At 38.1% G+C, this 17390-nt stretch overlaps 1 protein-coding gene across 6 annotated transcripts in view; it reads right to left on the bottom strand.

Moving 5' to 3' along the window:
• Tenm2 (teneurin transmembrane protein 2) overlaps nt 1-17390 on the bottom strand; it is a 961804-nt gene that overhangs the window by 872307 nt on the left and 72107 nt on the right. For 5 of the 6 annotated variants that reach the window (XM_038326022.1, XM_038326023.1, XM_038326024.1 and 2 more), the window contains exon 2: nt 2111-2386. In XM_038326022.1, coding sequence (XP_038181950.1) covers nt 2111-2386 — 276 coding nt within the window. Of the gene's footprint in view, nt 1-2102; nt 2387-17390 lie in introns of all 6 variants that reach the window. The other variant, XM_038326028.1, reaches the window with a different exon arrangement.

Genomic DNA, 17390 nt, shown 5'->3' with positions numbered 1-17390 from the left:
TTGGCCAAAAATGAGAGGGAAAAAAGGAGCATTAAATATATACTTAGCATTTATGAAATTTTTAATGATTCCTTGAAAGGAGAAAAAAAAAAGGCCATTTTCTGTGTATTTTAAAACACCATCATCTAGCTCGAGGTCTAGCTTTACTACTACTGTTAGAATTTGCCGAGTGCACTCTTCTACAGAAATGAATAGTGTCTCTAAGTAAATTTTTCTTTATGAAATTCTGATTGCATTATAACTGGCATCAAAGGAAAAGAATCAAGATATTGTACCAAAAAGTTTTAGTTCCTATCCGTATTCGGGGACATGAGGAGACTTGCCCTGAGTACAAAATGCTCAGACGTCTTGCATTCCAACAATGCTGACTAAAAGGATGACTCCCTGTCTCTCAAATATGCAATTAATTACAAAAAATTTCCACAGCAGTTATAGTTAATTCAAGACAAGTAGGTTTATTTTTATTTTTTATTTTTTGTTGTTGTTCACACGGCTTCAGCAGAAATCTCCTTTTGCTTGAGGAGATTTTTAAGAACCATGTATAAATAACTTAAGAGGGTGGCGAGTCTATAAATACGTGCAAAGAGCACAATGTGGAGGGTTCTCTGTATAGCTCTGAGAATGCCAACCATGGGAGCTATGCACAAATGCCTTACTTAAAACACGCCGCCATGTCTTGGATTGCAGTGATTTTGTGTAGTACAACCAAACTGTTTCCAATTAATAGTACCTGACACAAGCCGAAGTTTAAAATGGACATCAGTAAATGGGTTTGATGTATATCTTCATGGAAACTTCCCAGAATCATCTCTTAGCAGATAAGCCCCTCAGAGTGTTGGATGTGCTAAGAGCAAGGATTCCGCTAAGAATGCCGAAGGAGTCAAGTGCAAATTTTTCACAAGTTTTCGCATTGACGAGCTACAGGCTCAGAGCAGTAAAGACACATTATCTCATTTCCAGTGTAGAATAAATTATTTCGAAATTAAAAGTAAACCTCAGTGCAACAAAGTCACATCCTTTTTAAGACGTGTCAATCACCCACGAAATGGTATACTTCCAACAAAGTTGTGAGAGTTAATGGTATTTTAGCTATGCGTTTACATTCACAATGAGCTGCCCGCCTGGAAATTTCTTTTTTTCTCTTTGCAATGAAAGAAGACACTTGAGCCTTCTCTAACAGAAGTTTCCGAGATTTCACACAAACATTCTTAACTGATATGTTTGTAAACATTTTAATGGCAATCTTTTAGCAAAGAGGCTTTCTATTCATAACACAGAGAACATTTGAGATTTCCTGCAGAAGTCAGCTGTACCTAAAGTAATTTATCTTTTCCTTACAAAATTTTTTTGAGTAAGCACAGTTATGAGTCGTGTAGAAATCCACAAACAAACACCTTATCTCTTTAATGGCTTCGTGCAGGTTTCCCTGTATTCGCTGCTTAATGACCAGAAGCATTTAGTTCTCAAGGTTTCATTAAAAGTCACCCACAAAGCTGATGGATGGCCACAGTGATTTGTGATGGGAGATGCGGGAAGCCATTAACCTATATAGATACCAAGAGGGAAAGGAAACACAGAGGAGAAGCCTGCTTGGAAGACAAGACACTTCCTATCTGTCATTATTAAACCTCAGATTATGGGCTCCAAGTTCGATCTTCAATAAGGATATGAGGCACTGTCTGGAAATGAAAGGTGAAGATAAGGTAGGGTTCTTCACTGACCATCTTGGGGGGAAAAAGGCAAAAATACAAAAATGTCAAAACAAACCTAGATTGCTATTACTGGGAAAGAGAATCAATACCGAGACCTAGAAATTTGGGGAAGCAGACATTTTTAAAGTTTATCGGGCCTCCTCATTTGCCCGGTTATTTACTTGTTAATAAGAACAGATGAATACACCTGAATACTGGGTTACCATTAAAATGGGCTTTTAAAAAACGGATTTCATCTCGTTTGTGGGCTGGAAGGTATCTCGTATATTTTGTTCCCAGCTCAGCCTGGAGAGACAAGGTTGATTAAACCTCTTACAAACAAACGCAAACAAGAAGGAACCCCAAGCCCCCACACCACGATGTACAGAGCATGCCAACGTAGTTCAGAACCGGCCTACCGTTGTCGTCATCAGACTTGTTTTCATTGTCCGAGTCAGTCAGAGTAAGGGCTGAGTTCTCGCGGCTGGACAGACCGGAGCTGCGTCTGGACTTGATCCCTCGTCCCCACAGTCTGATGGCGTGTTCTGGAGACATTCCTCCCTCGGTGTCCGAGTCGGCATCAGACCCAGTGCTCAGGGAGTAGCCCTGGTGGAGGATCCCCATGTCGGAACAGTAACCAGTTCGGTGAGGGGAGGGCTCGCAAATCCCCAACTCCGCCAGGGTGAAGTTAGTCCCTAGAGCGACAGCGACACAGAGAGGGTTTACTCTGTGGGAATGCTGGGCAAGCTTGAAGTGCATCCCACAAGTCCAACAGATGTATTTGACTCTTTCTAAGATACAAATAAAGGCTCTGACAAGGGTAGTGTGGCAATTGGGATGCATTGGAAACAAACAAAAACAGGAATCAACTTAGCACAGGGCTCCCAGACTTGATTTCAGGGATCTTTTGTCATCTAACACCACTGTGAGCCATCCAAGCACTGCTTGTTACAACTAATATATATCAAATATTTACTTGTGTAACATTTATTTGGTAAATTTTGTTTGCATTGAAAATCCTAATTTTTACAGATTATTATTATTATTATTATTATTATTATTGAGATTTACTTTATATACAAGGAAACTAAGACCAGAGAGTTTAAATGACTCATTCAATGTCACTCATTTACATGGTAACAAAACCCAAATCTGTTCCCCAAGCAATGTGTCCCCATGCCATAAAAGTCTTTCTCTAATAAATATGAGTGTTGGCTTGAAAACCTTGGTGGTCCTCTGGTCACTGCTTCTTCAGGTGGTAGTTTCTTCTTTGTTGCCTGTAGGCAACACACCTATATTTGGGTGTTAATGCCTAAAATTCCTCTGAGGAACATGACGTTACTCAAAGGATAGCATGTTTATTTGCTCGTTTGTTCAATGTGTTTGATCATTAGTTCCTTTTTTTTTAAAAAAAAAAAAGTGTGTTACTGTTAGAACCTGAAAAGTGGAGAGGCGGAACCGCCATTCCTAAATCATATTACAAAATTTCTGTTTGATAATACAGCTCAAAACCACCAGCAGGCTTCACCATGGAAGACAAATGGGTGTTCATGCCAGGCATGTGAGGATGGGGGTACAGGTTGATGAGACGCAAAGAGGAGGGGTGTTGGTTGAACATGTGCATTACGATCCCCTGTGAAACAGGCCAGGTGGTTTGTAAATCTTATCTCATTTAAATGTACAACAGGCCAATTGTTTGTCTCCTCACAAGCACACAAAGAGAAAGGCTGTGGGTAAAGGTGGCACTGGGAACACTGCAGACCCAGGGCTCTTCATGTGTCTGCATCCCTAGCCTGTCAAAAGTCTTCTGTCAATAGTCATATTTAAAAGCTAACCTGGAAAGATCTTTTTGATTTTTTTTTTACACTAAATGCTATGGCTATTTTATCCTTAATCATTCATGAGTTTCATGAATAGATAAAATCATATCTGCGTGTATTGACTGAAATCCGATTTCTTCTGTCTGTATTATTGTTTAGTGTTGTGTTTTGAGAAACAGTTTTCCTGTGTAGTCCAGGCTAGCCATAGACTTTTAATCCTCCTGCTTCAGTCACCAATGTGCTGAGAGGTCTGGGCCACAATTTTTGATTTGGTTTCTTTTGTTTTTATTTAGTTTATGCCCATGGGCAAAAGCAGTGAAGAAATGCCCTTTTGTAATATCAATAGGGAAAATCTTTTAAGTAACACCATCATTTGGGAAATTTAATCATTTCTGCATACGCCATTCACCATCATTCATTACTGGAACTTTGTGATAAAGCTTGATACCCTAAAGTAATCCACATATATGCTATCATTTCTTAGCTTTGAGGCTAAAGAAGAACAATTTTATGAACTTAGCGGGCTTCTAATTTGTAACAGATACATGTACTTTTATTCTGAATTTTTACTTTCCTTTCTTCACTACACAGTGCTGCTGTGGGATTCCCCTCTGTATGCTGTGAATACGTTTTATTATCATTGGTTAATAAAGAAGCTCCTTTGGCCTATAGCAGGTAAGAATATAGCCAGGCTGGAAGAGATATATAGAGAAAGTAGGCAGGGTCAGGGAGATGCCATGTAGCCACCAAAAGAGAAAGATGCAAGCCAGAACCTTACTGGTAAACCACAACACCTTGTGTAAAATACAAAATAATAGAAATAAGTTAAGATAGATGAGCTAGCTAGCAATACGCCTAAATAATTGGCCAAGCATTGCTTAATTAATACAGTTTCTGTGTGATTATTTTGGGTCTGGGCAGCTGGGAAATGAACAAGCAGCCTCCAACTACACAATGCTCTTCCAATAGTATATTTGACTGTGTGAAGGAAATGAAACACAAATCTATATATAACTGTCTCTGCAGGGTGAGCCTTGATCCCTGGAGAATTAACCAAGTACAGATTCCTGCCACATAGGGTGATCATCCACTACTCATGAGGGGAGATGGAATCTCTTACTAACAGGTCTGAGGGTTGCTATCTTCTTGAAGGCTATTTGTCAGCTGTTGTGAAATTCTCTGCCAAGTGTTTCCCATCCCACATTTCAACAGTGATTAGGTATTTCCTTATCACTGGATGGTAGCATGCAAGTTTTAGTCTCACAGTGTATATGAAAGAGAAGGTACTGACTTCATCTACATCCAAATGTTACAAGACCCCCTCCTCTGTTGTTGCGTTCCACACTCTATAGTAACTGGAGTTAGCTGTTTACATTGACAACCTTCGATCTTGTCTTTAGAGCTAATTAAATAGATTCCTCCATGTTCCCGGAATGAAAACCACCTAATCTCAAATATAGCTCTTTCGAATTTTGTGTGTGTTTATATTTTAGCAGTCTGTTCCTGCTTTTAAATAGAGTATGTATTAGGGCGACTTTGTGTATAATTCTATTATTTAGGCTGAGATAAAAAGAACTTTGAAGAAAAAGAAGCAACTATTCAAGAAAATGATGCCTGCATTGACAGCAGCACATGTACACTGTGGTCTTAGTGGTAGTGTACCAACCGTAAGTAAGCCCACGCCAAGATACACTGTGGTCTTAGTGGTAGTGTACCAACCGTAAGTAAGACCAGGCCAAGAGTAATACTGGAAAAATCACAGCACCCTTTCTTGGCTTATAAAACATATCAGAAAACAAATTAAAATTATTCTTTCTTACACTATACCCAACTTGGGGTCATCGTGGGTCTTTTATAAATTTTATAAGATTTAAAGTAGTCATAAATGGTAGTAAAGAGAGAGCCTATTTTTACATTTTCATCTTTGAGCTTGAAGCTTCCTACCAATGAATACCATTGCAGGACAATTGCATATGCCATATTCAACTCAGAAGGAAAAGGCATATGAATGACTCCATAGTATATTAGGAGAACTGAAGATTTTCCTCTAAAAAGAAAAGTGTTTCCTCAAGAAATTAGCCCCTAGAGAACTAGTCTTCCCAAGGGAAGAGTATATCAATTGTCTGACCAATATAAAATGGCCAACCCTGAAATCATGCATACAAGTAACATTACACAGACAGAGCAGTTATATTTAGGAATATAGCTGCATATAGATATATGCATGTACCAACAATTAACAAAAAAGAAGACATGAATTTGAAAGAGGGGAGAGAAAGGTTTGTGGAAGGATTTGAAGGGAGAAAATGGAGCGGAGAAATTATGTAATTATATTAAATTTCAAAATAAAAGAGAAGTCAACAAAATAACCCCCTAAACTTCTCTTTGACTATCTTCCTTCTCCAATGTCAGTTTCCACATAAACCCTAGGTTGTTTTCTTTCTGTTTATTATTAATTCACAAATAGGGGTTTCATTCTAATTATCAGAGGCAGATTCTGGGCCAAGCCTCTCTCAGAATCCCTGGCTTACCACATGAAGCCGGTGGGCCACACATAGTAGAAGGAGAGGGACAAAACCTGCTCTATCATTTATTAAATGATTATTTATTGTTCCTTCTGCTATGGTAGACATTGGGGACATAACACTGAGCATTGTAAAAATAGAGTTCTTTGACATTTATAGTCTAATCGGGAAAGAGACATTAATCAAAGAATCACATAAAATGCAATTTATGCAGTAATAAGCACCCTACAGAGGAAGGGCAGAGAACCATGAAAGGTCACCTAGGGTCCAGTTCTTCCTTTCTTTACAGTTTTTTTGTGGAGTGAAGGCTTGGAGAGATAAGCATCTCTCTACTGAGAAGCTATCAAGACTTCTTCAGCCTGCTCTGGCCGTACCCAAGTTTTCTATACATTATTCTGTGGGAGCTGATATTAGACAACCATGTTTTATGTCATTCATCGTATAGCTTACAACCCCATGTTATGTACTTTTGCTGCGAACTGGAAAGGCTAGGGGGGATTCTTAAAATAATATCAACTTGTTACTTTGATATCCTTTGCTCATTGAGAGAAGGGTGATTTTTGCTCTAATTCGTCCTGTGTGATTATGCATTTCTTAAACCCCAAGGGAGCTTTGAATGCAAGAGAGAGACCAGTCATTGTGTGTCTCTCTGAGCTAAGTTTTGGTTGGAAATCGTCAACCCTTTGTTCCTTTTTATAACCTTGTAGAAAGAGTAAGTGGAAGAACACTCCCTCCATATTCATAGAACACATGTTTTCCCTACATCTGCTTCTGGCTTTCCTAGTGATATTAAATAAACCAGATATACAGGATCTGGCCAGCTCATTTCATCCCACATATACATTTCATAGATTGACCACTAAATTCACCCGTACAGCCCCATATGATAGAAGACTAGATTCAGTATTTTTCCAGATGAATAGTGAAACAGCCCCTACAATATTTATATTAGACAATTTGGGTAAAATTTAAAATACAGGGATTAAAAATTGTGTAAGACCTATTAGTTCATCATAGTGAAGAAACACAAGGCTTTCAAATAGCTTTCCTAATGAGATGCTTGGACCTTTTAGTGGCCTTTTTTTTTTCAACAAAATCATAACCCAGCTCTTCACAACACTTTCGGAGAGAAATCTAGTAACAGGTACTGACAGCTGTCCTTTGACCCACTACTTATACTCGAGGATGTAAGTTGGAGAAAGGATATGTCCATGCATTATGGTCGTGGCTTTATTTTCTAAGTTTTTGCCAACTTCTCACACTTCAAAATAACCTTTAAGGAGGAGAAGCACATGCTTAGCTAAGTCAGAATTATCATGCCATGGTAATACCAGAGAATACAAATAGCACTGGAAATGTCAGCATTGGAACAGATTTTTTACTATGAGGGGCAAGGATATAAAAGTTAACTGTGGCAATGGAGGGAATGCAATATAGAAGACTAGGGTTATCATTTAAATGCTATATTCTGAGGCCCTGGATGTGAATAGTAAAGTTACCTCAGTAAACAGAGCTGTTATTATATCACAAAAATCTCTAAAGACCACTTATAAAATTGGTTTCCATCTTCCCGTGTTCATTTACTATAAGGGTCTTTTCACATATCTATGGGTAGCTATGCCATCAGCTGCATGCTGGTGTCAGAAAAAAAGACAATGCCCATGAGAAATTAAGTCATGGAGCTTGGAAAAGTGAAGCATTTCATGCAGTCAATAAGTAAGAAAACTCTGAACTTCAAGAGAAGATCACAGAATCAAAGTGAAGCCAACTAATCAAGAGCAACCAGAAATGGTACGGTTTGTGGGTTCATAGGAACTTTCAAAGGTGAGTTCAACATTTTCCGGCTGTGGGCCTAGATGGTACCTAGATGGTATCTAAGCCCATTTATCTCTGCTCCAACCACCAAGGACAGATGCATTCCTAGACATTGCATAGAAAGCCACATGCTATGGTTTGAAAATGGAATGGAAGGTTTGTGTGTTAAAACTGGTTTCCTGTTGTTGGCACTGCTGAGAAGTAATTGGATGTGAAGAGTGCTTGGTTTGTCAACGAATACTCCAGTTCCCACTGAACCGGGTATTAGGATAGAGTCCCAAGTTGGAAGAAGTGGTCACGATAGCATGACTTTGAAGCATGCATCTGATCCTCAGACGTCCCCTTTTCATTCCTGTCTTCCCTCCCCTTCCTTCCCTGTGTCTGGTCTCCATAATATTTTCTTCCACCCCCACTTCTACCATGATTTTCTGTCTTTCTACAGGTAAAGGGACAGCACACCCAATCAGTTACAGACAGAAACCTCTGAAGTCCTGTGCCCAAGCAAATCATCTGTAAGTGGGGCCCGCACTTTCGTGTTTTTCACCGTTAATAGTATTTCTAGGGCATTTCACCACAACAGAAAACTGACTCGTCTAACCCGTGAGATTCTGGAAGGAGGAAACAAGAGCATAGACCTATCCATGTGCTTAGATCTGAGGCCCTCCGTAGTAGTTGAGTTCCCTGGGATTTCTTTTCCCCTCATGCACCACAGACCTGGCAGTAGAGAAATGTGCAAGTTGCTACCACCAACAGGAGCAGACAGAAGAAAGCCACAAATATGTGCTGTGTAAGGAGCACCGTACGCTTCCACACACACAGCAGCGGGCATCAGGAACAAGTGTGAGGCAGCACAGTTCTCTGTGATGGGGACAGCTAGCCTTTCCTTGCTCTGCGTGGTGGTGCCAGTGGAGCCATGGGGGAATCCTGAGCTCTCTCTCTGACTATCCTTTCACTGTGTGTGTGTGTGTGTGTGCGCGCGCGCGCGTGCATATGTATGTTAAGTCATCATTACCATCAAAAGAAGCCTGGTTGGGAAATCATAGCAGCTAGGCTTCCCCTGCTTAGCTAACTAGTAGATACCGAGGCCCAGGATGAGTCCAAAGATCCGGCTGTCGGTGTGCAGTGGTGAGATTGCTCTCCTTTGCTCCACACTCAGCGTCTGCCTTATCGAAAGAGGGAAACTGAGACTTTTTCTTTCATTTGTCATTCAAGCCTTTCCCACAAGCTTAGGACCTGAGGAGAGCCACTCAAAATAGATGATGTTTATAACACTGTAAGCCAATGAAGCAGCATAGCATATGGTAAAAATATCATCACTGATACAAAGAATCAGAAAAAATGAGTAGTGGTAATTGTTTATATATATGAAAGGTTAATAAGAAGCCCCTAGAAAATTAATAAAATTATAAAATATTTTTTATTAAAATGGAGTCTTTCTAAGGTGAAGGATAAAAATATTGCAATTAGAAATTATGTGATATTAAATTCACATGTAACAGTTTTAGATGATTTTTCTTAAAGTGTGTTACAGAATTGGAAGATTAAATACTGTACAACCTAAACTAAAATATACTCCCGATTGTCGTTGATTTGTTTTCTGTGTGACTGGTTGATTGATTTAGACAAAGTCTCATGTAATCTGGGCTGGCACAAACTTAAGATTCTCCTATCTCTACTTCCCATATGTGCGGGGGTGGGGTATAGTATGTGCGGTTTTATTTATTCAACTTTAAATAAATTGTGTTTACTACTTAACATGGACTCTTGGTTCTTTTAGACGTTAATTCCATTTTAAGTAGAATTTTCTGTGGTTGTTTATCTTAAACAAAGAGAATCCCATGTAAATAAACATGGGTCACTTCTCCTGAGCAAATGTTACGGTCCACATTTTAAATTCAAGAATAAGCATGGATTCTAAATTTTTCTAAGAAGCATTTAAGAAAAAGATCAAAACTATAATGTTGTAATTCTTTTTAATCATAGCAATGCAAATAACTTACCCTGATACCTTATTTATTGCTAGACAACAAGAAAAATATAACCATTACACGTGGTAAAATAGAATTTTACTTTTGTGATTAATCACAATGAATTGCCAATTTTTTTTACTTTGTTTAAAATAAACATGATTAATCATGAGAGTGGTTGTAGATATGCCTGAGTTATAGAAAATAATCAGTATAAATCAATTATAAACATTATGTGAAACTTTGTGCTCATATGGATCTAAACAGCTATACATTTGAGAATGTTGTGATGGTGATTTTGAGAGACACTAAAGAGTCTGCTGATGAATTCTAATGTTGCGTGCTTGCATACACTAAGACTCTTCTCGGAAACTCTCTCTTAATGCCCTTCTAAAGTTCACACATTCAGGTATTTTCCCAAATGTTGACAAAACTGTTCACCAAAATCCCATGGCTTAAAGCAGAGGGTAGGTGCTCTTGCATTCCTTGTCAGAAAAATTTAAGCCAAATATTTATGTTTCAGAAAACACACAGCAAACTTTGCTGTTTGTTTCACAAGTAACGCCAGAAAGGGTAAGGCTTTGTTTTACCTCAAACTTTGAACTAATTGTTTTAAGCTTTATGCATATGTATTGCCCATAGTGTTTATAATTTGTAACTGGACATGTTAAATAGTCCAAACCAAAGACAAACGAGAATGGCTAAGGAAGACTGGGGGCTTCAGCACCCGAGGTTTCCTGGTGAACAGAACTCTCAATGAGAAAGATGAAAGTGTTCTGCTCTAAGGTGCTGTGCTGACATTTCCCTCTTTCAACACGAACAAGGCCCAAATTGAAAGACCCCCAAACAGTTACAGCCCAAGGTCTTATAGAACAAGTGGCATTTCGTCATTAGAAATTAAATGGCCAGGACTAGCTAGGATTTCCGCTGATAAGACCTTCCACGTTGAAACTCCACTGCTATAGTCAAACTCTGTACCAATCAGTATCATGTGTGAAGCCATGGTAATGCACACCTTCATTAAAACACAGAGGATGAGGATGCTGCCTCTCGGATCAGAGATCTGGGGATGAGGTGGGGGGCAGACAACAAAAAGAAAACAGGCTCGAGCAAGTTCTCTGTGATGGTCTTGGTGTTCCATGTTTGAAGGCTGCTACTAGATCAGATGCATTTAGTGTGGGCTACCTCACATGACAGGCAGGCTCCTACATACATTAACATGTAGTTTTCTAGTTAATCAGGACAGCAGTTTAATGAAATAGCAAGCAGAGCCTGGGGTTACGAAAGAGGGAGTCGGAATTTGTCTGTTTTAAAAATACTTTTCAACTATAATAGTCTCAGAATTATCTCCTGAGCCGAGTCTCTATTCTCTTATTTATTTATACAACATATATAAAACAGTGTTTCCTTCATAGGGTCATGCTGAATTACATTGTGCTGGTAAAGAGCTTACAAGATTGTCATAGAGTAACTGCAAGCCATGTGTATCTGTTCTAATAATCACCTTTCAGATGATGGCAAGTTCTCTGTTCCTTTATCATAAAGTTACTATTATTATTTTTCTTGCACTGACTAAAAATGTATCCAAGAATGTGATGAGAAGGTGGCCATTTCATTTGTGTCTAATAGATTTTTAACAAAGTTACATGCTGCTTATGACTTTTGCAGGTTTTTTTTTTTTTCCACACTGGAATAATGCCCTGTGGGTTAACCTGTCTGATTACTTTTTTGTTCCTTCCTTCTTTTCGTTGGATTTGTTCCACTGATAGTTTCTTTTGCAACTAAGCAAATTCTTCTTTGCTAATAATATCTGTTTTTCCATATGCTTCTTAGTTTATTAATCCATGCCCTTATATATAGAAATTTTCCTATTGAGTTCTTTGAGTTAATTCATTTCATGCCTCTACCATGCTTTATATATTTATGTTTAAACATGCTTGTTTTTATTTCAATATCTGTATATGCATGCAGTGTGTTAGAGTCTCTAAGCAGTCCTGGCTGGCTTGGAATTCACTATGAAAACCAGACTTGCTTGGAACTCATAAAGATCCCCATGCCTCTGTGTTGCCATTATGGGAATTAAAGACTTGTGCAGGCCTCAGTTACTCCTTGCTACTAGCTTGCCGTTCGTTTGTTTACTATCCTGGAAAGGCATACCTTAGAATTTCCCACTGAATTTCTTCCTAGGGTTTATTAATATATACCTTCCATCCAACTATGACTCTACGATAGGAACTTATACATTGAGTATTATTCCAGATTTCTGATTGATGGAACAGCGTATCAGTGTATAATGGCTACTAGCTGTCAAGAAGACATTTGAGGTCATTGAAGTTTTATATTATTTATCATACTTATATTATAAATATAGGACATTTACTTATTGTTGTAAGTAACAACGTGCTACGCTGTGACAATGGCTTCCTTTAATGGATTTTCATCTTCTTTTATATTCCCGTGAGGTCTTTATCGGTGACTGTGCACCAACCTCTATTATCTGTTTCCTGAATTAATTAAGGTCTACCTTCTTTACGTCTTGTTTGCCCACCTTTTCAAGGTTTTTGTGATGGATTTGTCAACTTTGATCTGAGAAATTACTTGTTTTTTAACCCTTACATAAACATGCAAATCTATAACTTGCCCTTTATCTGTTGCTCTGTTCCACCAGTGACCAAGCAGAGAAAATAATCTGGAATTGTGGACTTTGCTGTTAATTATTATCCTTTTGTTTTTATTCTTATGCTCTGCCCCCTTTCCCATCCTCCTTCTCCTCTCTCAACTTTGTTACTGGCACATGGAATTTCATGTCTCTAGGACCATTAGAAACACATGTATTTCCATTTGTTTACACCCACATTTCCTATGTTTTTATATTTAACCTTCCAGTTTTGTTGTTTTTCGAGACAGGGTTTCTGTTTCTAATAGTTCTAGCTGTCCTGGAACTAGCTCTTCTGGACCAGAATGGCCTTGAACGCACAGAGATCTGCCTGCCTCTGCCTCCAGAGTTCTGGGATTAAAGATGTGTGCTACCACCACCCAGATAACCTGCCTGTTGTAGTTCGTCGATAACTAGGACTTGATATTTAAGAATTTAACAATTTGATTTTTTCAATTGATATGATAGTTCACTTATATTTAATGTAATCATCGACATGGCTAGAATTAGGTTTATTATTTATTTTGCTTAATATATCTTATTATACTTCTCTTCATAGCTTCTTGTGGATTAATATATTTTCTAAATTTTTATTCCTGTTTTTCTGTTGTTCTTTTGGTTATTCACTTAAATATTTGAAGGTGCTGCTCATGGCTTATAATGCGTGTGCGCACACACACACATACATACATACATACATACATACATACATACATACATATATATAGTATTTTATTATACTTACAACTATCTTACTTTACAAACTGTGACTCCAGTATCTCTGAATTTGTGATTTCTTGTTTTAAAGTTTCTCAGCTGTTAACCGTTCTTAAAGAATTTACACCTACATTCTCTATTCTCTGTGCTAATGACAGTGGTTACTGTGCTGTCCTTTTTTTCTGTGTGTGCTATATCTTTCTGAATTCTTTTTCTTATTTTATAGTTGACTAATTCTCCCTTTGTGTTCCTACATCCATGTTTTCTTTGTAGACTAAATAACTTTTTTGCTAATTTCAATGGTTTCTATTTCATTTCTAAAATTCATATTACTTTGCAATGTGGATTAGCTTTTTCCTATGATAATAGGTAATAGTATGCATCTCATATATTCTATTTTTCTATGACTTTAAAGGTCAAAATTGCATCTCTAATTTTTAATGCTAAAATATAATTTCTTTTAGTCTTAATTTGTATCTTAGCTCGCATTGGCTAATTTTAATATTCAAAATCATGTGAACAAAAACATGGTTTGAATTTGCTTATGGCCAAGCCATGTGGGCCTGTTTTCACCTACCTCTTTTCAGTATCTGTGTGAATATAGACATCTCTGTTTCATTAACTCTTCAAACTTATAGCTCAAGTCCCAGGTTCCCTATTTTCATTTTGACAGCAGCCTTTGGCCTCAAAAAAATACACTGTTGACTTGCAATCCAAAACTCAGACTTTTATTTTTATTTTACTATTGTTAGTAAAATTTATTTTACTTTCGTGTGTGTGTGTGTGTGTGTGTGTGTGTGTGTGTGTATGAATGCCATTTGTGTACAGGGGTCAGAAGAGGGCATTAGATCTCCTGGAGCTTGAGTTATAAGCAGTGTTTGAGTCGCCTTATATGGGAATTGAGAATAGGAACTCTGGTTCTCTGGAAGAGCAATAAGCACTCTTAACCAGCAAGTCGTCTTTCTATCCCCACTACTTAAATTTTCAAATTCAGCTTGTATTTATTTGGTTTCATTCAGTTGTCTCTTATTGTGGAGACTATTTGGTACCAAACTACTTACTACTATTATGTTTCAAGTTTCACACTTATAAAATGGAAGACTAGTTATACCTGCAGCATGAAGTCATTGTGTAGTATACACACATATGTAAGTTTAGAACAACCCTGAATACAAAAATCAGTTCATCTTAGCTCTTATTATTAATATTATTACTATTATCTCATTAATAAATATAAAAGTATAAAATTATGGGCAATAAAATGCAATCCCATTGTCAAATTTATTCCATCATAATCTAAACCAAACCTAGTTCCAAATAAGTTGCATTCATTCCACAAGCATTTAACGTTTATCTTGTCAAATCTTACAATGGCCTCTCTTCTCAGTATAATACAAAGAATATTTGATATGTCAGGAGAGAAGCTACCTACATCACATGGAATTTTAACAAAGGCAAATGACATTTGCATTCTCAGCACTTACCCTGGTCCCTGTTTCCATTATGTACTTGATGTTTTGAAAACATTTTGACTTTCTCATCAGTGAAGGATTATTCTAGATCTCAAGAGTTAATTACCTCATCTACAATCTGACATCTAGTGAGATGGATGATCGCAGTCTATCGCCAGGTGAATATATGTATGGCAGATATTGTACCTCAGCAGCTAATCAGACTCCATGTTGTGGTGGCAAATATTTGGGGGGGGGGGATTGCTAATGCTATATGCTCCTGTTTGTAAAACAGTTGCTCTAAATCAGCTACTGAATCCCCAAGTACTGCGAGGGTTTGGGTGGGTGTCGAAAGCCATAGAAAGCATCCAGTCATAGAGTTTATAGAAAATGGCAAGTCCATAGTTTCCTACTGACTGCTCGTCACCATTAAACTAGAGAATAACTGAAGCTGAGTCCAGAGATTTCCTTTGCTCCCTTTCCCACCTTGCTTCCTGTGTCCCAACACATGTTGTGGGTTGCAAATGCATGTAAAGCCTTAATTGCCATTAGCATCTGGCAGCTGTTGACTTACTGAGAGCTATTGAGTCACACTACACTGAAGTCAAAAAAGGAACTCAGGAACAGAAAACAAAAGCTATCTAAATAGGGTAAAAAGAAAAAAATACATCCACAGCATCACAGCTGAAGTACCACACCGTCAGCACAGTGCCACCCACAGTGTGAATGACAGTAGAGTTAATGGCTTCCAACAATCCCAGAGCTTAATTTGCCACAAAACCCATCATTCCAAAATGTTGCCAGTGCATATAGCAAAGTCCTTATACCCATTTCTATCAATATATCATGGATGGCCTCTCCTATTCCAGAGGAAATAGCTTCAGGAGGAATTGGCATGTGCACAGTGGTCAAAGGACACCTTTTAAAACGAAGATGTCTGGATGTTATCTGCTTAGAACTGGTACCAGTGGTCAAAGGACACCTTTTAAAACGAAGATGTCTGGATGTTATCTGCTTAGAACTGGTACCAACATCAGATGTGTTACATAATTTCATTTTTGTGTTGCTTGCCATAATAGATTATTAGAAAGGAAAGTGTCCTACAAAGAAGAACAAGAAGAGGAAGAAGAGGGAGAGGAAGCAGAAGCAAGAATGATAGACCTTTCATAAACGTGGAAATATTTAGCATAATATCTCAGTCTTTCTAAACACATCTCAAATTACAAATGGTGAGATTTAAAGCACATGTAAGGGAATAACACGAGAGCTACACACTATTTATCAAAACATATATGGTAGAATGGTAAATTGGATTGGAAAGGCATGTCAAACTTTTACAATTATTTGGGGCAACAGAAGCAGGAGAATGCAACCGGGGAGAGAAAAAGACTTCAAGTGACTGAGACCAGCAGTTGTTCTTTAAATGTGTTGTGATGAGCTTTGCTAACTTCTGTACTTCTGCTTTGTGCCTTTAAAATGACATCAGTTAGTGTGTGTGGAAGTTTGTGAGGGGGTACACATGCACACAGAGCTCAGAGAATAACCCCTGTTGTCAGGCTCCAGTCATTGTTTTAAAGACAAGATCTGTTATCAGTCTGTTATTCACTAGGCTAAATGGATGGCCAGCAAGCCCCAAGGACATACCTGTCACACCTTCCAGTTCAGGATACATGCAAATACCACAGTGCCCAGCTTTTAAAATTATACTAATTTAATCAATAAAAATTGAAATCCTCAGATAAGTGTATCTATGCCATACTCTCTGATATAATTTTTTCTAGGATGTCACATTCCTTACTAGGTCTACCCTTGGCATTTTCATGTTCATATATCAAATTAAGCTCCAGAGGGTATCATGTTTATGTCTTTTTAAAGTTACAGTCTGTGTTGTAAAGAAAGATATTTTTATCAAAATCATTAAGATGGTCATTGCCAGGACATGCATTCAGCTTTTCTCTTTTCCTTTAGGACTGTGAGTATGTCTGTGTGGCTTCAAGTACAACTTTAGATTCCTGCTTCAGTAGATATGATATGCAATTTACTCAACCTTTTTAGTCCTATTCTTCAGTCCTGTCCCACTCATCTGTATAAACTTTAATGCCAGCTATGGTGACATTCTTCTGTTACTCATCAGATAGAAGACAGGGGCAAAAGAGCCAGAGTTTAGAAGGTGCTTAGCTACATAATGAGTTCAAGGCCATGTGGGCCCCATGAGCCTCCTCAAAACACCACCAGCACTACCTCAACAACTTTTATAGCTTCTGTATTTATAAGCTACGTAAATAAGTTTTCTGTGCCTGCTTCCAACATTTAACACCACTGCAATTAAAAACATAACAGGAGACAATATATATTTTGAACAGAAAACAAAGAAGGATATGGAGAAGCAGCAGCAGCAGCAGTGATGGATATGTACAGACCCTCATTCCTGATAATCAACGCGCCATTGTAAGGTACACAGTTAGTTCCTTGTCCGTGACATAAATGAGGAATACTATGAACAGAAAGACAGCAGAGAACACAGGACGAGACATATAGTAAGTAAAGCATGAGACCTAAAACCAAGTGACTATGGGATGAGAGCCGTGGTGAAGAGCCAGGCTCTCTCATTCCTGCATCCACTCATCCATCCAACCAGCCTCGACTTATAGGATTTTAAGTGCTGATACTCATGGCTTGAAATTCAGTCAACAAAACTGATCGGTTTTTTTTTGGAGCTTGCATTTTAGCTGGAAAGACAAACAATAT

Source organism: Arvicola amphibius, chromosome 4 (assembly GCF_903992535.2).
Source record: "Arvicola amphibius chromosome 4, mArvAmp1.2, whole genome shotgun sequence".
Lineage (NCBI taxonomy): Eukaryota > Metazoa > Chordata > Mammalia > Rodentia > Cricetidae > Arvicola > Arvicola amphibius.
Note: the sequence above shows the minus strand (reverse complement) of the source record. Positions and strands in the feature narration are given on the sequence as shown.